At 33.7% G+C, this 25,738-nt stretch overlaps 6 protein-coding genes and 1 non-coding gene across 8 annotated transcripts; 4 read left to right on the forward strand and 3 right to left on the reverse strand.

Moving 5' to 3' along the window:
• Window positions 1-31: 31 nt before the first annotated feature.
• Window positions 32-2,685, forward strand: LOC103855376 (putative clathrin assembly protein At5g65370). Its single transcript, XM_009132352.3, has 2 exons — window positions 32-1,071; window positions 1,265-2,685. The coding sequence occupies exons 1-2, from the start codon at window positions 533-535 to the stop codon at window positions 1,701-1,703; spliced, it is 978 nt and encodes a 325-aa protein (XP_009130600.3). The 5' UTR covers window positions 32-532; the 3' UTR covers window positions 1,704-2,685.
• On the forward strand, window positions 2,679-4,586 carry LOC103855298 (esterase OVCA2). Its single transcript, XM_009132262.3, has 6 exons — window positions 2,679-3,315; window positions 3,401-3,499; window positions 3,568-3,609; window positions 3,899-4,043; window positions 4,137-4,238; window positions 4,313-4,586. Exons 1-6 carry the CDS (start codon window positions 2,962-2,964, stop codon window positions 4,402-4,404), a joined length of 834 nt encoding a protein of 277 aa, XP_009130510.3. The 5' UTR covers window positions 2,679-2,961; the 3' UTR covers window positions 4,405-4,586.
• Window positions 4,587-5,382: 796 nt separating this feature from the next.
• Window positions 5,383-8,688, forward strand: LOC103855300 (zinc-finger homeodomain protein 1). The gene has a single exon (XM_009132263.3). The coding sequence runs from the start codon at window positions 7,677-7,679 to the stop codon at window positions 8,493-8,495; it is 819 nt and encodes a 272-aa protein (XP_009130511.1). The 5' UTR covers window positions 5,383-7,676; the 3' UTR covers window positions 8,496-8,688.
• Window positions 8,689-8,780: 92 nt separating this feature from the next.
• On the reverse strand, window positions 8,781-15,176 carry LOC117132166 (cyclin-D4-1-like). The gene is made up of 3 exons (XM_033285893.1): window positions 14,919-15,176; window positions 14,706-14,833; window positions 8,781-14,281 (listed from the first exon to the last, which is right to left on the reverse strand). Exons 1-3 carry the CDS (start codon window positions 15,076-15,078, stop codon window positions 14,153-14,155), a joined length of 417 nt encoding a protein of 138 aa, XP_033141784.1. The 5' UTR covers window positions 15,079-15,176; the 3' UTR covers window positions 8,781-14,152.
• A 4-nt stretch (window positions 15,177-15,180) lies between these two features.
• Window positions 15,181-16,023, reverse strand: LOC103855301 (cyclin-D4-1-like). Its single transcript, XM_033285342.1, has 3 exons — window positions 15,775-16,023; window positions 15,409-15,495; window positions 15,181-15,315 (listed from the first exon to the last, which is right to left on the reverse strand). The coding sequence occupies exons 1-3, from the start codon at window positions 16,021-16,023 to the stop codon at window positions 15,181-15,183; spliced, it is 471 nt and encodes a 156-aa protein (XP_033141233.1).
• A 1,811-nt stretch (window positions 16,024-17,834) lies between these two features.
• On the reverse strand, window positions 17,835-17,916 carry TRNAS-GCU. The gene has a single exon. It is a non-coding gene; the product is annotated as a tRNA-Ser (tRNA).
• Window positions 17,917-19,887: 1,971 nt separating this feature from the next.
• Window positions 19,888-22,970, forward strand: LOC103855302 (O-fucosyltransferase 39). 2 transcript variants are annotated; one of them, XM_009132265.3, is made up of 7 exons: window positions 19,888-20,253; window positions 20,534-20,590; window positions 20,683-20,764; window positions 20,835-21,201; window positions 21,285-21,561; window positions 22,163-22,390; window positions 22,465-22,970. In XM_009132265.3, exons 1-7 carry the CDS (start codon window positions 20,152-20,154, stop codon window positions 22,870-22,872), a joined length of 1,521 nt encoding a protein of 506 aa, XP_009130513.2. In that variant the 5' UTR covers window positions 19,888-20,151; the 3' UTR covers window positions 22,873-22,970. The 2 variants fall into 2 exon arrangements, with proteins under 2 accessions (XP_009130513.2, XP_009130514.2); XM_009132266.3 differs by having other exon boundaries at window positions 19,890-20,253; window positions 20,838-21,201.
• The last annotated feature ends 2,768 nt before the right edge of the window (window positions 22,971-25,738 follow it).

Raw genomic sequence — 25,738 nt, forward strand, 5'->3', positions numbered from 1 at the left:
GAAGACAGAAGAGTTTGTTTTGGTTCGTTAGATCTTTCATCTTATCAACGGCTACGATTGTTTTGAGTTTAGTGATCCGCGTCATATGAAAATCAACCAATCGTATTAGTTTCCTCTAGCGCGTTTTTTTTTTCAATTTAGGCGCGTGTTCCAAAATTTTAATGTGGATTTAGGAAAAAATCTCTAAGAAAAGCCCAGTTAGGCCTGTTAAGATGCCACTTAACACAAGCCCACAAAGCCCAGCTCGCCGTTCAACTTTTTATACTACTAAAATTCAGTGCAGTCTATGCTAGGAAGCATGCAAGAGTTTGATAAGTTATGCAACCAACGCACGTTAGTATCTGATTAATTAACGTGCCTGATGGTGTAAAATATAGGCTTTGTTTCCATTAATCAAAGCTTTTAATGCGCATGTTTATGCCACCAACGCACGCTAACCCCCTGAAAATCTATCTAGCTAGTATATGTACTAATAAAATATGTAATCTATCTTACTCTATAATTAATTCAAGAAAATATATATAAATACTGAATGAAACCTTGCAATGTTACAAACCACAAACCCACATTACTCAAGATACATACATTTCAGAAAGATAAAACTCGATATAAAACAAAATTTGATCAAATGGGAAAATTCACAACCTTGAGTGGCATATTAAAAGACGAAGCCTCGCAAATGAAACTCAACGTGGTTCATTTGTGTAGCTCCGAGAACGCCAAAACCATTGACTTGGCTCTTTTGAAAGCCACGACTCATACCTCACACAAACCACCTTCCGACAAATACGTTAATCTCCTCCAATCGACTGTTGACACGCGTTACGGTCCCGAGACCATCGCTGCGGTGGTGGAGAGGCTGCGTTTGACGACGGACGTGTGCGTGGCTGCTAAATGTCTCATTCTTCTCCATATGATGTCTAAATCAGAAAATGGAGATAAAGGAGAAGGTAGTGTTCGTGTGACTAATCGTAGTTTGATATATAACGAAGGAGGTCGACATTTAAAATTGAATGTTCTGAACGTGGATTCATCTCGTTTTACTAGAGAGTTGTATCCATGGGTTCAATGGTAAGATCATATATGTACTGAGGTTAATATACTTTTGGTTGAGAATAGAAAAATTGATATAGATATTGACAAAAATCATTGAAAGGTCGTATAGGGAAAAATGTGGTCTTAGTAATAACCAAATATAGTCTTAAGATTTTTTTTAAAATATAAATGTAGTCTTAAGATTATCAAGAATTGTTCTTTTGACTAGGTACAAACAATATCTAGATTGTCACTTTCACATTGCGGAGGCTCTAGGTGTTATTCCAAGCATAAAAGAAAGTTCAGAAGATAAGCGTTTGGAGATTCAACGAGTATCGTCTTACACAACCGATTGTATTTTCAAACAAATCGGTTTCTTAGTGGCTCTGTTCGAAAACATTAGTGCCCGGCCAGAAACTACGGCGTCGAAATCAAACAAGATCGTTATTAAGATGATAGAACTAATGGTACAAGACTGCTTCTCGGTCATGAGAATGATCAAGATAAGGTTTGAAGAACTGAACGTGAGAGAAGCTAGACTTGACGTGATGGTTCCGGTTTTGGTGAGGCTTGAAAAGTGTAAGGAGGCATTGAGCGACTTTTCTTGGCAACGTAGATATTTGGTTGAAGATTTTTGGTGTTTGGTTTCGAAGTTAAGACATGGGTAACGTTAGAAGACAAAAGAAATGTTGGATGAAAAACCTAACGTAATCGGTTACTAAACTCTTATCTTATAGTAATAGCTTGTAAAATAAAACTACCAGTCTTGTGCAGTAACTCGCTAACTGCTTAGGGCTTCTATGATACTTGAACCGGTTCTAGATAAATTGTGTAACGACTTATTGGGTTTTGCTGACAAAATGTTTACAAAGACAATACATAGATAAGAAAATTATGCTGAAATGTTTCAAGAAATCTTCATTCTATTGTTTTGGACCATTTGGTAACACGTGCTTGTGCTATCTGCGCCCGCAAATTTTGCCAAACTAAGTGCAGCATTAACCCAACACCCCATTTAGGGTGCTTATTTTTTTTTGTTCTTTTTTTTTCTCTGATTAAAAAAAAAAAAATTTAAAATCCACTAATCGTGGACCGCCACGTGTCAGTAGAGCCCGCAAACAGTTGAAAAACCTTCCAAAATTGCTGCTTATTTAGGCAGCATAAGCCACCCAATTTTCGAAAATAGTGGGACCCACCCACTATTTTATTTTTATTTTTTAAGCTCTCATGGTTAAGCTTCATTGGTTAATGATGGCCTAAAACTAGTAAATGTGGGGCTCTAAGAGCATCTTTAATCCATAAAACCTATTTGGGTTGCTTATTTTTTTATTTTTTATTTTTTTATCTGTTAAAAAAATTAAAAACGAACCAATTGCAGACTGTTACGTGTCAGTAGGGTCTACGAATAGTGCAAACAACCCACTTAAATCAGTGCTTATTTGGGTGCTATAAAAGCACCATATTCCACGTGACAGTTAAGGAGTGCTTAGATTTTTTTTTATTAAGAAAAAAGGAAGAAGAAGAAGAAGAAGAACAAGAACGAGTGCTTGATTAGACATCACAAGTACCTGTTGCTTGCACTGTTCACGGGTTCCACTGACACGTGACGGTCCGCGATTGGTTTATTTTTTTTTAATTTTTTCTTAATCAGAAAAAAAAAAAAAAAAAGCATCCAAAAAAAAAGGAATGCTAGGATTAATGGTACTCTAAATAACTGTTTTTTGAGTTTTTTTGTGGAGCTTACACTAAGCACTTGCATCAATCACCTGCATTGAGGTTGCTCTGAACAGCATCAGCAAGTCATACTAACATATTAATGTGTGTGATTTACTAACAAAATTGTTTTTTCTCCAAGATTAGAAATTTACACAATTTAATGTACAAACATTAATAATAAAAAACGAAGGTGCCACGTGACAGTTAAATATGGATCTAAATCTAACAGCTCATGCAAACTCCACAACACTTTTGTCCAAAATGCTGAGTCATTCTTATCCCTGCTGCCAAACAGCATCCGTATCACGACCGCCGAGACTAGCCTTCAAGATCACCACGGCGATGTCGTCCGAAACCAAACAGAGGAACCCAAGAATCCTCTGCCTCCACGGGTTCAGAACAAGCGGTCTCATTCTCCGTTCGCTTATTACATCTAAATGGCCCGACACGGTCCTCCGAAACCTCGACCTCGATTTCCTCGACGGTCCGTTTCCCGCCACCGGAAAATCGGACATCGAGCGGTTCTATGACCCGCCGTACTACGAGTGGTACCAAGCTAGCAAGGTCAGAGAGTATATATAAAGGGTTGACTTTTTAATGTTTATTCAAAAAAACAAAAAGGGTTGACTTTTAAAGTGTTTGTGTATAGGGTTTTAGAGAATACAGGAACTTTGAAGAGTGTTTGGATTATGTTGAGGATTACATGATAAAGCATGGACCTTTTGATGGTCTTCTTGGTTTCTCTCAGGTTGGTTTTGATACTACTGAGTCTTTTGTGCGCTGTTGATTCATTTTGCTCTGTTTTGATTCTTGTAGGGGGCTTTTCTATCTGCTGCTCTTCCTGGAATGCAAGAACAGGTAGTATATAAGCAATTAGGATCCAGGTTCTGATGAAACATTGGCTTTGGTCTCCAAAAATTTTGGAAAATTTTAAATAGATAAAAGCCCTGAAACTATGATTTTTAAAAATTATTTTTAAAAATAATATTTATAGTCCCCAAAATTTCAGATTCGGCCCTGCTTAGAATAGTTTGTTTTGTTTTTTTTATGTAAGTGTTTGAGGTTGGGAACGGTGAGATTGAATTTGAGACGTGCTTTTGAAGAGTGAAACATGTGGTTAGAATTGTTTTTTGTTTTTCTTTTGTAGGGAAAGGCTCTAACTAAAGTGCCAAAGGTCAAGTTCTTGGTGTTAATATCCGGAGGAAAGATTCCTGGGTTGAGGTTTGGGCAGCCTGAAGCTGCGGTTGGTGCATTCTCATCTCCTGTTCGTTGCCCCTCACTCCACTTCATAGGTAATAATATGACATGGGAGATACTTGTCCTGTAATGTCTGTAACCTTAAATGATGAGAGTGCAGAGTCTGTAATTCTGTATAATGGTTGCAGGGGAGAGGGATTTTCTGAAAACAGAAGGTGAAGTTCTTGTGGAATCATTTGTAGAGCCGGTGGTGATCCGTCATACAAGTGGACACACTATACCTAAACTTGGTTAGTGAAGAAGAACTTAAGATCTGTCTCTTTCTTGTTTTGATTTTGTGAGCTTCACATTCTGTCTTCTGCAGAAGCTGAAGCTGAGGAGACAGTGTTGAGCTTCTTCCAAAGGATTAGGAAGATGCTTTCTGATGAACCGTCTTCTGTAAGAAGCTTGATGTGATTGAGAGCTCTAAAAAGGTTTCAGTTGGATTAGATGATCTTATAACTATATCTTTTTGAGGTGTTTCTCTTAGCTTTTGTGTGCATGTAGATATAGATTAAAAGAATAAGACAGTTGTAATATTGTACAACAATTTCAGCTATTAAAATTAATAAAAGTAGCCTGATCAATTTTATGATCAATTTTCGGTAAAGTGTGATTAGAAAACAACTACAACGAGATTAACTGTAAAAAGATAACTGGGATGTTAACTAAGTCATAAATAGGGGTTATTGAGTAATAAAAATTATGAAGGGTTAGTCTAGCTATTCATATTTGAGGTAATTTTTCTTCTTTTTTTTTTGTAGCAATACATATCCAATCAAATACGTAATAATATTTTTGTTAGTAAGAATGTATTCTATTTTATTTAAATTTCCTATATTAATTTTGTTTAAGAAAATTGATGGGAGAAAAAAAAATGGACGTTGCGGTGCACTAAAGAAGAAGAGTTCAATTATTGTTCTTTTTGATGAAGCATTAAATGGTCAAATGGATTCTCATGATAATCTATATGTTCCACTTGTAGCCAGTGTTTTACTTCTTTCTCAATCTACTCTTATGCCCTATTATCTTAGCTCTGTCGGTTGCTTTTTAGTCTTTACAAAAAAAAAAGGGTCTAAATTCTTTTCACATTTTTCCTGTATAAGAAACATTATATAATGTATACAATTACTATACATATGGAATTACCAACATAACTTTTAAAATGAGAATTTTGGGCTAGAGAGGTAATAGATATTAGATCTATGGGTTGTGACAATTCAGAACTATATAAATATTAAATCCTAATAAAGTTTTATTCCCACGCTCGCAGAGCTTTGACTGATTCGTTTTGCTTATATCTCGGATCACTTGTTTGGTTTAGCTAGTCTATGCTTGTTTGATAACATTATTCTGTCTCTTTTAGTTTTATAGTTCTGGTGCGCGCACGGCTTATGTTATGTTCTTGTGTGTTTATGTAATGTTCTAAAGAGTATGTCATTTCCATCCATCATGTTTTAAATTTGAAAATATTGTTGTGTGTTTGTTAATAAACGGAGACCAATCCTCTGTGTGTCTCCATGTAGGAAAGCTGTTTCCCGCCAGCTGACATGTACATATCAACTCGTCATCTCAAACGTCTTTCAGTATCCACTTTCCTCATTTTCTTACAATCATCAGACCCGGTCTTTATATTTGTATTTTTGTTCCGAACATCAAAGTTTTACTTACGAACTATGTAAATTCATGATGCAATTTACCAAAGACTAGTCACTAAAAACAATTTATATGAGTATTACTACTTGTCAGAATGTTTAGTATAATATATGATCACCTCAAACGTTTCTTCTTTCAACTTTTGCAAAACATCTACACGTACTTAAATGTAAACATTGTTTTATTCCAGTTAAAAAAAAAAACATTGTTTTATTTGCTGACATATAATAATTATCTTTAGCAAAAAAAAAGACATATAAAATTAATTTAATAAAATGAATTATTTAGTTAATAATTCTGAAAAGTTGTCAACAAAAAATCAGACCTTGAAATTATTAAGGGCATTACAGATTTTGATGTGATTAGACTGCGCCCATCACTTTATCACAGAAGAATCAATGCATTCATCTATACTATTGGCATATCGACAAAAATAATTATCACATTTTTATTATATTCCTTTTTAGTTTCCCAAATTTTTTTTATCTCTAATACTATCCTTTGCTTTAATTTTAAAACCATACACTACACTATTGTATTTTCTGTCAACTTGTGCCGGCTTAAAACTATATTGGACCCTTGGACAAATTTTGTTTATGTATTACAATTAGTTAAGCATAATATTTTAGACCTAAACAAACATAAATACGACCCCTTTTTATCACTAAATTTAGTTAATTTTAAGATGGACTCATGGCATATGCCATATTTTCCACCCCCTAGAACCGGCACTGCAAGAAAACAGATAAGCTTATTACAATCCCAAAACAAAGAAGCTGCTTATTTCATTTTTTTTTCTATTTTCAGCTTTCTTTCTTTAGAAAAAAAACTGTAAAACATAAACAATACCATCATTAGAAGCTACTCAGAAAACCTTCAAACCACAAGTGACTAAATTATGCTTGTTCCTCAATTTGATTCTTAAACAAAAAAAACATATTTTACATAGTATAATGGCAATTAAAAATCAGTTCAGTCAGCATTTCACTGGACTAAAATGTTTCCAATCCATCTTTATAATTCATATTCATGATTAGATTTATTTTCAAATAGTACAAAATGAAATAGTTGTAATAAGCAATTAATAAGCACATTAATTGGTTTTACTACTTAGTTGAGAAAAAACCAAGTACATTATAAAGTAGTGGTAATGATCAATTAATAAATATATTGGTTCTACTTAGGTGACAAAATACATTGTTTCAACTAGGCCTGGAACGGATCGGGTATCCGGACAATTTTAAAGTATCCAGATCCGGATCCTTATCCGGCGGATCCATAATTTTACTATATTTATCCGAATCTAAGGTTTTCGGATATCCGGGCGTCGGATATCCTTCTAAAAATTATAATATCAGACGGATATTCGGATCCGGATTTGAATCCTTAAAATAAATAAAAAATAATTTAAAAATAAAAAATATAATGTTTTTTTTTTAATTATTTCTATGTATAATATTACAAAATTTACATATACTTTTATAAAAAAAAAAGAAAATATATTAAATAAAGTTAGTTTTTATATATAGATATTACTATGTTGAAATAGTTATTAATAAAACTTACGTATCTAGATATCCAGACTAAAAAAATAAGATATCTGGATCCGACTTTGACGGATCCAACATTTCACTATCCGAATCCGGATTCGGCCCCTCTGGATATCCGGATTTTTGGATCGAATCTCGGATCGAATCCGGATCTCGAATAAAAATCTCAAGTCTAGTTTCAACTATATTTAAATTAAATACAGTATAAAATTAGAAAAGAAAAAAAAAACAATGTAGAGAGATAAAAGAAAGCGTTACAAAGTGTGGTAGAGGATAAATTTATTAGATTCCGATTTCCAATAACCAAGAATATGTATAGTAGCAAAAAAATAAAATAAACCCTTTATCAAATCCCAAATCTAGAGAGAGAGAGAGTGAGAAGATAAACCCTTTGATGTCCACATTCTCTTGTCATTTCTTCTTCTTCTTAATCTTCATCTCTCAGAAAACGACTTAGTTTCTTAACCATCTCCACTTGCTTTAATGGACTTTGAAGAAGAAATTAATCTTCACGAGGAAGAAGAAGAAGACGCCCTTTACGACTCTCCTCCTCTTCCTCCACCCTCCCGCGTCCTCAAGGCCTCCACTGAAAGTCCTGACACCGCCGGAACAACCTCAACCGGCGAAGGAGGATTTATGGTGGTTCACGGCGGTTCTTCCCTCGGAGGGGGAGGCAGGTTTAGATTCCGTGAGTGTCTCAAGAACCAAGCGGTGAACATAGGAGGACACGCGGTGGATGGCTGTGGCGAGTTTATGCCGGCTGGAATCGAAGGTACCATCGAAGCCCTAAAATGCGCCGCTTGTGGCTGTCACCGTAACTTCCACCGCAAGGAATCACTTTACTTCCACCACCACCACGCGCCGCCGCAACAGCAGCATCATCCTCCTCCTCCGGGATTCTACCGTCTTCCAGCTCCTGTGAGTTACCGACCACCACCGTCACAAGCTCCTCCCCTCCAGCTCGCTCTTCCTCAAAGAGAGAGGTCAGAAGATCGAATGGAGACTTCTTCAGCGGAGGCAGGAGGGATTAGGAAGAGGTTTAGAACTAAATTCACGGCAGAGCAGAAGGAGAGGATGTTAGGTTTAGCTGAGAGGATTGGATGGAGGATTCAGAGACAAGATGATGAAGTGATTCAAAGGTTTTGCCAAGAGACTGGTGTTCCGAGACAAGTTCTTAAGGTTTGGTTACATAACAACAAACACACTCTTGGTAAGTCGTCGTCGCCACCACTTCATCATCATCAGAATCCAACTCTTCCTCCACAGTCTTCGTCGTTTCATCATGAACAAGACCAACCATGAATCATGCATGAGTTTCTTGATCACTACTAGGGTTTTAAGTTAGCTGATTAATTACTTAAAATATTTGAGAAGATTTTATTTTTTAATTTATGTACTCATTTTGGTATTTTCATGTTGATGTTGTTGCTGATGATCTTTCTGGTTAATTACGTTTTTCATTTTGAACTTCTAAAATATCTTATTAAACACTTGATTTGCATAGCTATTTAATTATTAGTGGGTCTTTAGTAATTAGCATCATATGTGTCCGTAAGTGTTTAAATCTATCAAGTATTTTGTCTAGGAATTTATACGGATTCGTACGTGTGTGTGTGTTTTTTGTGTGCAGTTGTGTAGTAGAGATAGCATATGATTAATGTTTTCATGTGCATTTGTGTGTATATCCTTTTGATGAATGGTTCTTTTGCACTGGTTGACATTGTTCTTGTTTCTTAAGTTCTTGGTGTTTGACAGTGTTTTCATGATTCCCTGACCACCATTTTCAACGCGCGCACACAAACATTTGCCGATTTGATAGCGTCCTTGTTTCTTGAGTTATCTAGGTGTCTTAAGAGTTACTCCTTCGGTTCCATAATAAAATACATATTTTGTTTGAATGCACAACAATTAAGAAACTTACTTTTCTACAAAATAATATTATGATAATATAAATTAAAAATAAGTTAATCAATCATAGATAATGTGTAAAATGATATTGTTTAACCAATTTTTAATAAAATTAAAATATTTTAAAAGTATCAAAACATTATATATTTTGAAACATAAAAATTTCTCTAAAACATCATTACATTGTGGAACCGAAAGAGTAATATATTTATCGTACACATAGTATACTACATATGTTTATTAATAATGTTATGTTTTCGTGTGTTTCTATATACACGTTTCATTTAGTTGTCCAATGAGTGTAGTAGGACTCATATGTGGATCGGTCGGAATCTCCTTGGGATGGAGATTTCTGCTTTAAAAATTTAGTTCAGTTGCTAAGATATAGACGTGGACTATTCAGTAACCAATCAGTATAAATATATATTGTTCAACTTAAGAATCATTCATCTGTTCCCCCTTAGAAATGAAAAAAAGATGAAGTAACATCTGATAGCTGCTGCAATAGTATTCTAATTCCAAGGAATTAGCTTAGACAAAAAAAACGAATTATGTCGATGCATCCAAAGCCAGCTTCGTCTTTCCACTATATGTGTGTATAAGTGTGTATTTATATACTCCCTCCGTTTTTTTATTTAAGTCATTTTAGAAAAAATTTTATGTTCAAATTATATGACGTTTTCGATTTTCTATGTAAAATTTATTGCTAGCATTTAATGTCATATGCCCAACGATAATATCTTTCTATTTTATTATTGGTTGATTTATGATTAAGTAAATAATTAATAATTTCTTAATTTATATGCACAGTTCTAAAACAACTTATATTAAAAAACGGAGGAAGTAACATTGTTCTTTGAAGATCTGGGGAATGCGACATGTGGGCTCTTTGGAAGCATGAAGGAGAAGAGGAGTATAAGACATATGGGCACGCATGCATACATAAGTATATTAATGATGTTCTTCCAAATCCCTAGACTCTCATTCTGACCTGGAATCAATTCTTTATTTTTTTCTCAAGTGCATTAATCATTCTTATTTAGTTTTTCCCGTTTCATACTCCCTCCGTTTTTTATTATAAGTCGTTTTAGAGAAACTTTTTTGTTCCAAATTATATGTCGTTTTCGGTTTTCTATGTAACATTTATTAATAATTAATGTTGTATGACCAATAGTAATATATCTTCTATTTTTCTATTGGTTGAATTGTGGTTAGGTAAATAATTAATGATGTTTTTGTTTAGAAAATATAAGAAATTAATGATTTTCTTAATCTATGTGCATAGCTGTAAAACGACTTATATTAAAAAACGGAGGGAGTACTAATCACTATAATCAAGGATATACCTTTCCATTGGATCAATATGTTTAGTAATGTACTCCCTCGTTTCCAAAAATAAGATTTTATAAAGTATTCACGCTTATTAAGAATTTAATAAATGTTTATAATTTAATTTATTTTTTATTTTATTATACACTTTTCAATAATTTTCCACCAGTAAAATTTAATCAGTTCAAATATTCCCAATTAATGTTTCTCAAATATATAAAAAAAACACCTTAACAATATAAAAAATTTATCGAACAAAAAAAAATCTAAAAAAATCTTACTTTGGTGAGCAGAGGGAGTATTTTTTCTTCCCCAAAGCTTTAGTAGTAATAACGTCAACTGAACAAGTTAAAGTAAGTGCTTCGGCCTACTATAAATTTATTTGAAATCGGGTGGTAAAAAACTCATGTACCAACGGAAAGATTAATGAAAATTAGGGTTTCTGAGTGATGACGCAATGAAATATACAGAGAGAGGGAACCAAAATGATTGAAAAAGGATAGAAGAGGCAGATAAGATTCGAGTCCCCATGTCACGGCCACTTCTAGATTTAGCCTTTCATGTCTCAACCTCTCCATCTTTTCTCTCTCTTTCCTTTTTACGAAACAATAGAATAGAAAGAGAGACAAATGAAAAAATATACACACACATGAGAGAGAGAGAGAGAGAGAGAGAGAGAGAGAGAGAGAGAGAGAGAGAGAGAGAGAGAGAGAGAGAGAGAGAGATGCTTTTGCTTGATAAGGCAATCTCTACGCTTTCTTGTCTAAATTAAAGCTGCACACTCCAAGTGTGGAGATGACTTTGTGGTCCTCTGTCCTTTTTCTCTTTGTTTCTTGTTGGGTCCAAAATTTTGTTTTCACGAATTTCAAACGCGTGACTTGATCGAGTTTCATCAGTACATGTTAAGGAATAATGTGCAACCAACGTTTGCTAATCAACTATTTTCACTCGATATTACGTGGCTTTGACTATAATTCAAAACCTAACTAAATGTGTTTCTCCTTTTTCTTATCCTTCTCTCAATTGTTTATTTTCTCGGAACATGAAAATTATCTTAAGAGTATTTAGTTTTTCCAATGAGTATGAAAAAAACAAGTCTTCTAACTATTTTCTTAATATATAGCTACTGTCTATTCAGTTCACAATTATTTGCTTTAGATATTACTAAAACTTCCTAGTTTACCAGAAAGCTTAATTTTGGTAGAGGAATTTCCATTTTTCCATATATCCATGAATGAACTAAAAATAAAGAAATTATGGCCGGGGAACTTATAAGTTGTATGTTCGAAAAAAATTATTCAGCTGTAAGAAAAGTTTAACTAGGCTGCTGCAGTAATGAGAAACGATCGGACCCTACGTTGGAGTCTGGTTATGTAATAAATTTCATAGAAAGTAGTGCAACGCAGATTTTTGTGCAATTATTTTGGCTTTATTATGTTGTAAAACTAAATTGAATTATTGATGTGAAGTGTTTGATCAGAAAAATATATGTTCTCAAACACGATTTTCTTACCGTGGTTGCAGTCAATACGCAGATACCTTTCGGACAACGACCTATCGATGTGTTTCTTTTTGTTTAATTTGGGATATTCCGAACTCATATAAAGATCCACATTAATTTTCAAAAAAAAAAAATTCAATTTACAAATGATTTTTCTCTCCAAATATTCAAATGAAGGCAACATGATTATGACCACACGAGTTTAGTGTAGAAGAATTGATTCAAACTCGAATTTCTTTAAAATCCGCCTATCACTAAATCGAGTTTATTTGAAGTCCGCCTATCACTAAACCACTTTGGTGTGGTTCATTGTGTATATTATGTACCATACATGCAAGAAAATTATCAATTGATCATCATCATCATTCTTAATGTGGAATATTTAGTGTTGTTATGATTCTTTTAGGGGTTCTAAATGTGACCCACAAGCAAGGTTTTATCACCACCCTTTCAAGCTAAGTTTGGAACCAAATAATATTATTATATTAAATAGAAAAACAAACAAATTCGATTAAATTGCGTAAAACATATAAGTATATAGTAGCAGCTAGGGCTAGACTTTTCTTTATCCTTTAAATTACACGACATTCCCATACTCTTAGCTTCAAATACATTGTTCTAATTTGGGAAACTAATGATGCTTCACGTGCAATGAATACATTTTCCACTTACTCCTAGAAATAATATATATCAGTGATTTTTTGGCAATGTATATAGTTAATTTAGTCACTTAATAACCATAACTCAAATGATAACTTAAACACAATATTATTACTTACAAAAGGAAAAACATTTTCTCTTTAATTATGCGTAAAAGAGAAAGCAAAGGTTGAAAAAAGTATGGAAGCTATATAACTTTTAGCAACTTTTACCGAAGAGAATAGTATATAACTATATATGTATTTGTTTTGGACAGTTGAATGACTATGACGACTCATTATGACGAATCCTAATTAATGAATTATAAAAGTTCATTTGTTTTGTATTGTTGTCTTCACCTAGTCTACTGTCCAAATAAAAGAATTATAAAACGTTTATCTGTTTTGTATTGTTGTCTGCACATATTAGTCCACTGTCCAAATAGTTCTTCATTTCAAATTTCATACACACACTGTGACACACATAGAAGTATGATATCTCTTGCGTGTGTATATATATTTACTCTTCGAGTAGGAATTGACCCACAACTATACGCATTCACATTTGTTTTGTCTGATAATCGCTTCGTATACCAAAATCTACATTTTGCTCAAAGAAAAAAAAAACTACATATTGTCTCCAAACACAATTGTTTTGTCTGATGAATTGATAATCGCAAAATCGCTGTTGTGCCGAACGACAATGGCCCATTATTTTTAATAAATATAGCCTTAGCCCACATTTCTTAGTTGCCGAACCTAGAGGTTTAGAGGACATGGACCAGGCCAGTCTTCAATCATTTTATAATTTTTGCTTGTTTATCGTGAAATGCTTTTCATAAACAATTATAGGTTTTGGACTTCTGTTGGTAAAGGTAAGAGCTCAAAAACCCCTTAAATATGTTAGGGGATTAATGGAATTTTTCAAAAAGGGTATTAGTGGGAGTATTTTTTTATAGTTGAGAGTTTTGTTAAAATTTTCTAACATTTTGTTTGAATTAATATAAAATTTTACTAAATATAGAGAGTTTTGTTTATCCAAATAATTATTATAATATATTTAAAAAGAGTATCAGAATCTATTAATCAATAACAGTTGATTGTAATTAAAAAGTTACAATCCAAAAAGAATAACAATAGGAGTTAAAACCTTTTAACAATTATTAAAAAAACAAATTTCATATAACCTCTTATAACTAAACCGAAAGACATATGGTAATGGCCTAATTATCAGCCCACTAATACAATGCGCGCCTTATTTACGTAATGACTCTGTTTGAAGGTTGAACAGTTTCTCGAAAAAAAAAAGTCAACTCTTATTATTGTTAATGCTCAATACTACCGACATGATCACTAACAGTAATAAACGAAAAAACATTCCCTTTTTGGTATAACCGAAACTAAGGATAAATTAAAATATCGGAACTGGAAATTTTGTTATTTTATTTTAAAATTTTATTGGTAATATTTTTCCTTCTCAACCTCTCTTCAGACAAAATAATGATGATCGTTTTTGTTTTTGCTGAAACATAGAAATTTAGGAAAGATGGGTATGAGAAGAAGAAGAAGAAGAATCATGAGTCTTAATAAGAAGAAGCATGAGTCTTAATGCTGAAACAAGAAGCTGATACTTCAAAAACCCCACTGGGTGTTTGTGAACATAAGCCTGAGCCACCACTCTCTATCATTCCCCCAATCTTCTTAACTCTCTCCTGCAAACAGAGTTAATAAAAGAATCAACAAAGTTTAAAAGCATTTTTCAAAAACCAAAAACAAAGTTTAAAAGCTTGACACTTAGTTTTGTCTCTTGAACACAAAACACAAACATAAAGATCCTATCAGCTTTTACCCAGCTATTGAATAATAGACTTTAAAGTGGTCTTTGATCTATATGCTCCTCTAGTTTTGGAAGTCAAAGGATCCGGACACACTAACCAGTTTCTCTTTGTTTTTTTCCACAACTTTTTATAAAATATAATAACACATGTGTATGCAATGCATCAGTTAATGGCTTAATGCACACACACATATATTTATGTATCATCTTTAATGATTTCATTCTTCTCCACAACTGACATTTCCTTGAAATTGAAGTAATGAAAATGAGTTTGAGAGTTAAAGTGGAATTTGATTTACCTTCTGAAGTGGTGAGAAAAGAGGAGAGAAGGAAGAGTTGTCAAACTGTACTGTGTGCAGTTCTCCAGAAACATAAAGTGCCACTGCAGCAGCAACTTCAGAAGGTCTAAACTCCAAAAAGTCAATACCTGTTCACTCACACAACCCACAATTATACTCCAACATTTTAACCCCAAAAAGCACAAAAAAAGAAAAGTGATAGACCTTTTTCACCTTTGGCTTTGCTGGCTATCACTTGTAGTGATATGGATATGAATGTGTTGGATGGTTCTTGATCACTTTTACTCATCTTCCTCAGGAAATAACTTATGTATGAGCAAGGAGTTATGGCTCTCAATCTCCCTTCCAATCTGTTCACCACCAAAAGTTCCATTCTTTGGATTGATTTAGCCACAAACAGAAACTCAGGATGTCCAACCTATTCAGAATGTGACCAAAACCTCAATCGATCAATGACGTTAACAAATTAGACGATTTACCGATCTTTTTTGTGATAGAGTGATCGTACCTGAAGATCAATCAATAACCTTGGGACAGAAGTTTCTTCAAGTTTGGCTGCCAATGATAAACAAGCCACAGCCAACAACTGCATTGTCCAAGCTTTGTCATACTACAAGACAAAATCATATATCAAGAAGCAACATAAGTGGGAGTTTTAGATGATGAAGGGCTAAAACATGTTCATGAATCAATGTGAACTTACAGGGAGGTCATGAACCGACAAGAATCGATCAAAGTAGTTAACTGATAAGCACATACACAATGGTCCAAACTGGTGCACCTCACAAGCCTATTGTAATAAGAACAAGAGATGCATTAAAATTTTATCTATTTTTCCTCCATCTCTATCTTTTATAGATCTACAGCCTTGAGATTTAATATAATATATTTGTCAAATGAACGTCATATTCACAGTTGATAAAAAAAAACATCATATTCACAGATTTAAGGCAACATCTCTCTCTCTCTCTCTGCATAAGCCTAATATTCATATATACCAACACACTCTATGTCCAGATCATTCATCAAAGGGATGATAAAAATTCAATAAATAAAATAAAAATCAAACCTTAAAAATCCAGTTAAGGGCTTTTCTTCTTCTGGCATTGAAATCCATATCTCCACTTCTGAGTCTCCTGATGTAATCATCACTTGGCAAATGCTGCTTCTCCGTCTCCATCATCTCTCTGATAATCTCTTCGCTCTCTAATGGAAAACCCATCTGAAAATTCGAAACTTCACGACCAAAAATCATGTCATCATCACCAACGTTGATGGTTTCTGTACATAAAAGACCCAGTTCTAGATTTTCCGCCATAACAACAGAGTGTTGTTCAAAAAGTTAAATTGTTCTTAATATAATGTCATCCAGAGATTGGAAAATGATGGATACAAGTTAGAGGAAGGAGCTTTTTATTGATGAAATGAAGATATGTGTTTTTCTCTTTGGGTAACTAGGTAATGTGATAATAGGAGAAGAAGATCAAAGAGTAGAATATAGAAAGTGAATTGACTATCATGGTTACATACGTTTCCATAATGATAAATTTATGGAAATGTGTTTGAATTTTGTTGGTGGGAAGATATTTAGTTAGTTTTGTTCATTGTATTTTAGGTTTTCGAATCTGAATAGTCAAATATCTAAAACAGCCAATTCTGAAAATTTTATCATTTTATCCCCATTATAGTTACAGCCAATTTAGTTTGACTAATAGTTTAAAACAGTATCAAATCCATTATGTATCTACAAATATTTTATATTTTTCATGAATTTCAATATATTTGGATTAGTATCTTGTGGTATTTTGTAAGCATAAAATGATAAAATTATATGATAGAATATACAAAATTAATTAGCATTGTGATATTGTTCTTATTTAGCATAAATATTCGTCGAACCATAAGATATTTTTCTAATTCAAACCGAATTAAAAATATACTCCAAATAAGTTTAATGTAAATTAAAATTAACATACCATTAAGTAGAATATGGATTTAATATATATATTCAAAATCCATCAATAATGATGGTTAAATAATTATCTCTCATTGATCTTTGACCACACTGTTTTTACTATACAGTCACTTTTAAAGTCAAAATTTTCAATTATTACATCTTTGCATATAACTTGAATGGAATCAGAAAACTGTAGACATGTATAAGAACTATATCATATACACATTTGGTATGGTCTTTGATTTTTACACAATATTGTCTTTCTTTAATATGGATTTCTTTTACCCAAAGATATTGTATTCTGTTTTACCCAACATTTAAGATGAAATATATAGTCAACATTTTACATAGAATATATATTAAGTTATTAACTTCCCCAACTGGTGGTCAAGTTCTCGAATCCAGGACTGGTGCTTTAAGGTGATTAGTATATTTTTTTCTTAGCTTGAATTTACTTCAAATGATTATGGAATCATAGGCGTGTACTAAAAATTTGCTTTATTCATGTGGAATGAAAAAAAATATTTCTTATCATTCATACAGAATTTTCAGTATACCACATGTCATGTATTATTTTTAATTATACGTGTTTTATTCTACTGTTGGTAGTAGTAACAACGTGAGTTAAAATCACGTGCGAGATAACTAAACTTTGGTGTTAGTTACAGTCTTTATCTTGTCTTTTTTTTTTTGTTAACCTTGTCTTAAAAGATTGGTAAAAATCACGTGCGAGATAAAAAAAAAACTTTGGTGTTAATTACAGTCTGAAGTCTGAACCAAACCAAAGTGAAGTTTTAGTTTTTTTTGGAAAAACTAGATAGAAATAAACTGAACTACAAATGATCTTGTTTGGTTTTAATTTTACAAAACCAGTGAAATCACATGATAGAAAACCTCTTTTAGAAAAAGAATAATAATAGAAAACCAAACCATAGACGAGATTGACAACTCCCATGTGAAATCAGTTCTGTAACGAAGATGGGCTTTCGATTAAATTTAGCATATGGGCCTTTAGTTAGGCTTCTAGATGGGTTTCTAGAACTCGTTACCGTTATATCTTGGACAACTGTGTAAAAGTCAGCTAAGCAGTTAAAACACGCGCGAAGCAGTGTCGACCGTCGATGAGACTATATTAGTTCGGTTCCATTTGGAAACAAAATTTAAAAAGTAAACGTCGCCTGAGAGATTCGAACTCTCGCGGGGAAACCCCATGTACTTAGCAGGCACACGCCTTAACCACTCGGCCAAAGCGACTTAGTGCTAAGGAATAACAATTTAAATTTGATAGAACAGAGTAATTAGACCTCAATTTATTTATAGTCCTAAAAAATAAATGTCAATCTACACTAATCACAGTCATTGAATGTTTCTTTATTTTAGAAAAAAAAACGGAAATGAATTGAAAAGGATTGATTGATTACAACAGTATAATAATATAGAAAGTCAATTTTTTTTTTTTTTTTTTTTTTGGCCTCCCCGATGAACTGCTCTTTATGATTTGGCTCGACCAAAAACAGCTCGAGACAGACTTCCTGAACATCCGCCAACACGACACCAGTCAAGCCAGAGGCCTAGCACACCTACAATAACAAGACCGAGCCTTATTCCGACGGACAGCCACAAAGTAGCTATGCGCCAAAGACCTTTACAAAACGGGTTGAGGACAGCAACATCTCCACAAAGGCACACCAGAACATCAACACCAGCCGGAAGAACCCATCCACTCGAAGACAGAACGCAAGCGACTAACTCCAGTGCTGGGATGATGAGTTCAAACCAAGAAAACCTGAGACACCACCTAAACCGAAGACCCCTCGGAGAGGAAGAGCGACTCAGACAAGTGGAGAGGAACCCATCCACTCGAAGACAGACCCGGGTTCTGTCTCTCGTTTTAACTGTGGTTTAACCTCTTGCGGCAAGTGGTAAGTATGGAATGGTTGAAGCCGCTTGATTTCGGTTTGGTTGGTTGTGTCTGTCCCTGCTAGACTAGATCAAGTTGTTGTTTAGATTTTGTTTATTTTTCTATTTTTTGTTGCCTCTGTACTTCTGTCAAAAATTTGAAAATTGGTAATAATATCTTTACATTTTACCCAAAAAAAAAAAAAAAAAAAAAAAAAAATATAGAAAGTCAAATTCAGTTAAATTCTTTGATTAATGTTTATTCTGATATATATATACTTGCTTTCTGAGATAAGATATATTATCCCATATTAAAATTGTTTCCAATAAACATTAAAGTGGAATGTTAGAAAGTTTCAATTAAGCGACTTATTACAATCTCTCTCCTCTCCTAGAGAGAGAGTTCTCTCTAGACAATCTTTCCTCTCTTATCAAATTTCTATCTTTTAGAGAGGCAAAGATTTTTGAGAGTGAGAGAGATCCACTTTTTGGTTCCGGTTTCGGTTTCATCCGACCGGACTCTGTCTCCGGCGTTCTCGCCTTTTCCTCCGGCGAAGATCGGCCGGCTTTTGTCTCCGCGTCGCATATACCTTTATGTGACGGCGGCTTACTCCGGGTTTTTTCTCGTTTACGTCGATCTACTCTTCTTCCGGCTATCAACTTCAAATCGTCTCTCTTTCTTTCCTAGTCGGATTGTTCTTTCCCTTAGTTGGAAAGCCGGTGATGGATAGATCGATTGTAGATGATTGTTTTTTTTCTGAAGGATAGATCCGGTTGGCGATTGGGTTTCTTTGAAGCTGGCTCTTGTAGCAACCGTTTCATCGATGATCTCCGCTAGCGGCGGAGTTCTGATGCGCCGCCTCCTTGCTTCCGGTGGACGACAGCGGACCTTCATCTTGACACGTGTGCATGCATCGCCGGGCGAACGCACACGCGGTGGGTGACGTGTCCCTCTCTCCTCGACGGTTTACTCTATGGGCTGACGGCCCATATTTGTTTTCTTTGGTTGGCCCATCTGTTTGGGTTTTTCTCTTTGTTCCGTTGGCCCGTTTGCTGTTTGGGCTTTTTGTAAAGTTGTTGGGCTTAGTCTCTTGGGCTTTGTCCCGCTTAATAAATTCAGATGACAAAAAAAAAAAAAAAAAGTTTCAATTAATTTAGAGAACTACACGTTATATAATTTGTGTGATTATGCAACATTCATGAGTCAACGAAAATAATTGAAGTAATTTTACCGTTATAGTGTGTCACGAGAATAATAAAAGTGAAAAATGGTTATGGGAAATGAAGACAAGGGGACCCATGGAGAGACAAGACATCAAAGTTAATGAACAGTTGTCCTTGTGAGACGCACCCACGCGCTCCCTCTCTCTCTCTCTCTCTCTCTCTCTCTCTCTCTCTCTCTCTCTCTGTAAACCGTTTCTGGAAAATTGAGGAAAGAAAGAAAGCTTTCACATCCCCAATCCTCTAACAACTAAAGAAGAACGTACACGTTGAAGAAGGAGAAGTAGAGTGTTCTGAGTATCGATTGATTTAACTTTCCTGGAAACTGGATCTAGATTTCTTCGTTTCTGAGAAGCAAAACAGTAAGTGATGAATCTTTATCCGAACCTGAGAAGAGGGATACTACTCTCTGTGCTCTACGTCGTCGTTTTGCTGTGCAACGCCTCCACCTCCACTTCGTATTCTTCATCTGTAAGTTTTGTATTATAAACACTCGACTATGTTTTCATGATTCCAGAAATAGTAGTTTCAAACTTTCCCGTTGAAGAAATTTCTCAATTCGAATCTATTTATAGAAAGTTTAATAGACAGAGACACCAACGGGGTTTATGTTAGTATGTTTTTGATTTATTATTGGGTTTATTGAATTTAAAGACTTGAAATTTAATTAGTCTGGGACCTGAGGAATCAATAACTCAAGACTTGTTTAGTTTCATGTCTTGATGGAACTAAACCATTGTTCTTTTTGCAGGAAGCGATCACAATAAAGCCAAGACACTTATCTTTGCTTAAGAGTGCTTTACAACGGGTAAGAATGAGAGATTCCTTTAAAATGATTTTCAGAAAATAAATGAGCTGATGAGACTTGTTTTTTTGTTTTTTTTTTTAAATTAATTTCAGCCAAGTGGGGAGCAGTCTGATCTATGGAAGCCAATGACTGACCAAGGATGGAGTCCATGCATCGATCTCGAAGATCCCCCTTGTAAGTACTACTATTAAACAACATTTCTCATTTAGTTTTTACATTAATCTCTCTCTAATCTTTGGAATAGCAGCATTACCGGATAAGACCAAAAGCTATATCCAAGTGTTTCTCGACGGAGGACTTAACCAGCAACGAATGGGTATATGCGACGCAGTCGCAGTCGCTAAGATCCTAAACGCAACGCTCGTGATCCCGTTTCTTGAAATCAATCCCGTTTGGCAAGACTCGAGCTCTTTTGTTGACATCTTCGACGTGGATCACTTTATCGATGCGTTAAAAGATGACGTAAGAGTAGTTAAAGAGCTTCCTGAGGACTACTCTTGGAGCACGAGAGAGTACTACGCTGCGGCGGTTCGTGAAACACGTGTCAAAACCGCTCCTGTTCACGCTTCTGCGCAATGGTATATTGAGAATGTTTCACCGCTTCTTCACAGGTATATTTAACGTTAATCTGACAGTTTTGAAAACGTTACAAGAGTCTTAAAAGTTTGGAGATTTTTTTTTTTTTTTTTGGTAGCTATGGGATTGCTGCGATCTCTCCGTTCTCTCACCGTCTGTCGTTTGATCACTTACCTGGTGAGATTCAACGGCTGAGATGCAAAGTGAACTTCCAAGCGTTGAGGTTTGTTCCTCACATTACATCGCTTGGTGATGCTCTTGTGAGCCGTCTTAGAAACCCGTTGTGGAGAAGCGAAAAGGACAGAAAGAGTGTGGATCATTTGGGAGACATGACGAATCCGAACAGTAGACATGAACCAGGGAAGTTCGCTGTTCTTCATCTTCGCTTTGACAAGGTAATGTTCACTCTCAGTTCATTACACTTTTTTAGGCAGTTTCAGTTCGGTATCGGTACCGGCTTTTCGTTCTAGAAATTTAGGAACTGTTCCGTGTGCTTACAAAAGTAGGTTCGGTTTCTGTAGCAAAGTTGGAAACCAGCTGATATTTAGAAAGGGGTCCAAATTTGCTCCGGTTTAGTTCTTTTTGGTTTTTCGGGTGATTTTGGATAATATGGCTAAAATATTATATAATTCGGGTTTTCAGTTTAAATATTAGGTAATTCGGGTAGTTTAGATAAAAGTATTGGGTAGTGCGGATAATTTGGACTAAAAAGATTAGAGTGATTTGGTTTTTCAGATAATTCACTTTTATAAATAGTATTTTAAGATATTTGGTTATTTAGAAACTAAATATAACTAATATTTTAAAGATATAATATGTATTTTAAAAATTCGGGGTACCCATTCGGTCACGGTTCGGTTTCAGTTTTTTAGAGATATAGGATCTGAGTTCGGTTTTGGTATGGTTCCTCGGTTCCGGATAAATGTACATATGCCTAACATTTTTGGTGATGTCTTTTTGAGTTGTTTGGTAATAAGAAGTTTGTTCTGTATATAGGACATGGCTGCACATTCGGCGTGTGACTTTGGTGGAGGCAAAGCAGAGAAACTTGCATTGGCGAAGTACCGACAAATGATTTGGCAAGGAAGAGTGTTGAACTCTCAGTTCACAGACGAAGAGCTAAGAAGTCAAGGACGTTGTCCTCTAACACCTGAAGAGATGGGACTTCTCTTAGCCGCTTTCGGTTTCGACAACAACACTCGTCTCTATCTCGCTTCCCACAAGGTCAGACTCAGACTCTTCACTTATATTTCTTCTCTAACCTCTTCTTATGTTCTGTTTCCTTTTATGCTTTCTAGGTATATGGAGGAGAAGCTAGGATCTCAGCACTAAGACAAGTCTTCCCAAGGATGGAAGACAAGAGAAGCCTAGCTTCTTCTGAAGAACGAGCTCGTATCAAAGGCAAAGCTTCTTTACTAGCTGCACTTGATTACTACGTGAGCATGCACAGCGACGTGTTCATCTCTGCGTCGCCTGGAAACATGCACAACGCTCTCGTTGGTCATAGGACGTTCGAGAATCTCAAGACGATTAGACCGAACATGGCGTTGATAGGACAGCTTTTCTTGAACAAGAGCATTACTTGGGTGGATTTTCAACAGGCGATTGGTGAAGGACATGTGAATAGACAAGGACAGATCCGGTTAAGGAAACCGAAACAGTCTATTTATACTTATCCGGCTCCTGATTGTATGTGCCATGTTTGACGATGAGGATATAATAAAATAGTTTTACATTTTGCTTAGAAATTAAGTTGTATAACCTTTTTATCTATTATATGGAAACTTTTTTCTAATTAACCAAACAAACTATTCACTATTCACGTAAATTTTGAGAAAATTTCAAAAATATAACAATACTATTTTAATGCATAATTGCATCCTATACTAACATATGATGATGTTGAAAGAGGTTTGGAGTCCTTGTTGTATCTCTTTTACAAGAAAATAACGATTTTATAGTGGTTATTCCACCGATTTATGAATTATTATGAAGTTTTACTAAATTAATTGATAAAAATTATAACGATTCTCATATACCATAAAAGAAAAATTAACATACATTAATACAAATGTAAAATGTGGTTGAAAATTCTAAAACAATACTAAAAAGTTTAGGCTTCAGTATATAGAGCATTTAACGTAAAACTCAATATTTTCTTAGATTTTGAGAAAAAATCAAAAATATAACAATATTGCTTTAATGCATAGTTGCCTTCTGTAGAAATATATGATAATGGTTGAAAAGATTTGGAGCATTTGTTGTCTCTATTTCTCTAGAAAATAACGATTTTATTAGTCCACTACTTAAGGAGTATATGAAATTTTACTAAATTAATTTAAAAACAAATTGAACGATGCTCATGTACAATGAAAGAGAGTTTAACATAAATTAATACAAATGTAGAATATGGTTAGAAATTTTGATACAACACTAAAGATTATAGGCTTCAGTATATAAAACATTTACCAAAATTCAATGTTTTTGTAGAGGGTTACACATAGATTTTGAGAAAATTTCAAAAATATGCCAATATTGTTTTAATGCATAGTTTCATCCTACACTAATATATGATGATGTTGAAAGAGGTTTGAAGCCTTTGTTGTCTCCGTTTTTCAAGAAAATAGCGATTTTATAGTTGTTTTTCCGCCGATTTAGGGAGTATTATGAAGTTTTACTAATTAATTGATAAAAAATTAGAACGATTCTCATATACCATGGAAGAGAGTTTAACATACATTAATACAAATTTAGAATGTCGTTAGAAAATTTATAACAACACTACAAAGTTTAGGCTTCAGTATATAGAGCGCTTAACATAAAACTCAATATTTTCGTAGTAACACATAGATTTTGAGAAAAATTCAAAAAATATAACAATATTAATTTAATGCATAGTTACCTTCTGTACTAATATATGGTGATAGTAAAAGAGGTTTAAAACCTTTGTTGTCTCCGTTTCTCTAGAGAATAGCGATTTTATAATGGTTAGTCTACTAATTTAGGGAGTATATGAAATTTTATTAAATTAGTTTATAAAAAAAATTAAATGAGGCTCATGTACCATGAAAAAGATTTTAGCATACATTTATAGAAATGTTGAATGTGGTTAGAAATTTTAAAATAATACTAAAGATTATAGGGTTCAAAATATAAATTAATTTATTGAAATTCAATATTTTTGTAGGGGTTAACACATATATTTTGAGAAAATTTCAAAAAATATGACAGTATTGTTTCAATGCATAGTTGCATCATGCACTAACATATGATGATGTTGAAACAAGTTTGGAGCCTTTGTTGTCTACGTTTTCCAAGAAAATAACCATTTTATAGTGGTTATTCCACCGATTTAGGGAGTATTATGAAATTTTCTAAATTAATTCATTAAAAATTATAACTATTTCCATATACCGTGAGAGAGTTTAACATACATTAATATAAATGTAAAATGTGGTTAGAAATTTTAAAATAACACTAAAAATTTAGGCTTCAGTATATATAGAGCATCTAAAGTAAAACACAATATTTTGGGTTAACACATAGATTTGAAGAAAAATTCAAAAAATATAACAATATTGCTTTAATGCATATTTTCCTTCTTTACTAATAAATTGTGATGATCAAAGATGTTTGAAACCTTTGTTGTCTCCATTTCTCTAGAGAATAGCTATTTTATAATGGTTAATCCACTAATTTAAAAACCATATGAAATTTTACTAAATTAATTTATAAGAAAAATTAAACGAGGCTCATGTACCATGAAAGAGAGATCAGCATACATTAATACAAATTTAGAATGTAGTTAGAAATTTTATAACAACACTAAAAATTATAGGTTTCAGTACATAAATTAATTTAATGAATTTCAATATTTTTGTAGGGATTAACACACAGATTTTGAGAAAAATTCAAAAAATATAACAATATTGCTTTAATGTATAATTGCCTTCTGTAGTAATATATGGTGATGGTAAAATAGGTTGGAACATTTGTTGTCTCCATTTCTCTAGAGAATAGTGGTTTTATAATGGTTAGTCCACTAATTTAGGGAGTATGAAATTTTACAAAATTAATTTTAAAAAGATTGAACGATGCTCAAGTACCATGAAAGAGAGTTCATCATACATTAATACAAATGTAGAATATGGTTAGAAATTTTAAAACCACACTAAAAATTATAGGCTTCAGTATATAAAACATTTACCAAAATTCAATATTTTAGTAAGGGTTATAACACATAGATTTTGAGAAAATTTCAAAAATATGCCAATATTGTTTTAATGCATATTTGCATCATGCACTAACATATGATGATGTTGAAAGAGGTTTGAAGCCTTTGTTGTCTCCGCTTTTTCAAGAAAATAGCGATTTTATAGTGTTATTCCATTGATTTAGGGACTATTATGAAGTTTTACTATGTTAATTGATTAAAAAATTATAACGATTTCCATATACTATGAAAGAGAGTTTAACATACATTAATACAAATGCAGAATGTGGTTAGAAATTTTAAAACCACACTAAAGATTATAGGCTTCAGTATATAAAGCGTTTTTCGAAATTCAATAT

The sequence above is a fragment of the Brassica rapa genome, chromosome A02 (assembly GCF_000309985.2).
Source record: "Brassica rapa cultivar Chiifu-401-42 chromosome A02, CAAS_Brap_v3.01, whole genome shotgun sequence".
Lineage (NCBI taxonomy): Eukaryota > Viridiplantae > Streptophyta > Magnoliopsida > Brassicales > Brassicaceae > Brassica > Brassica rapa.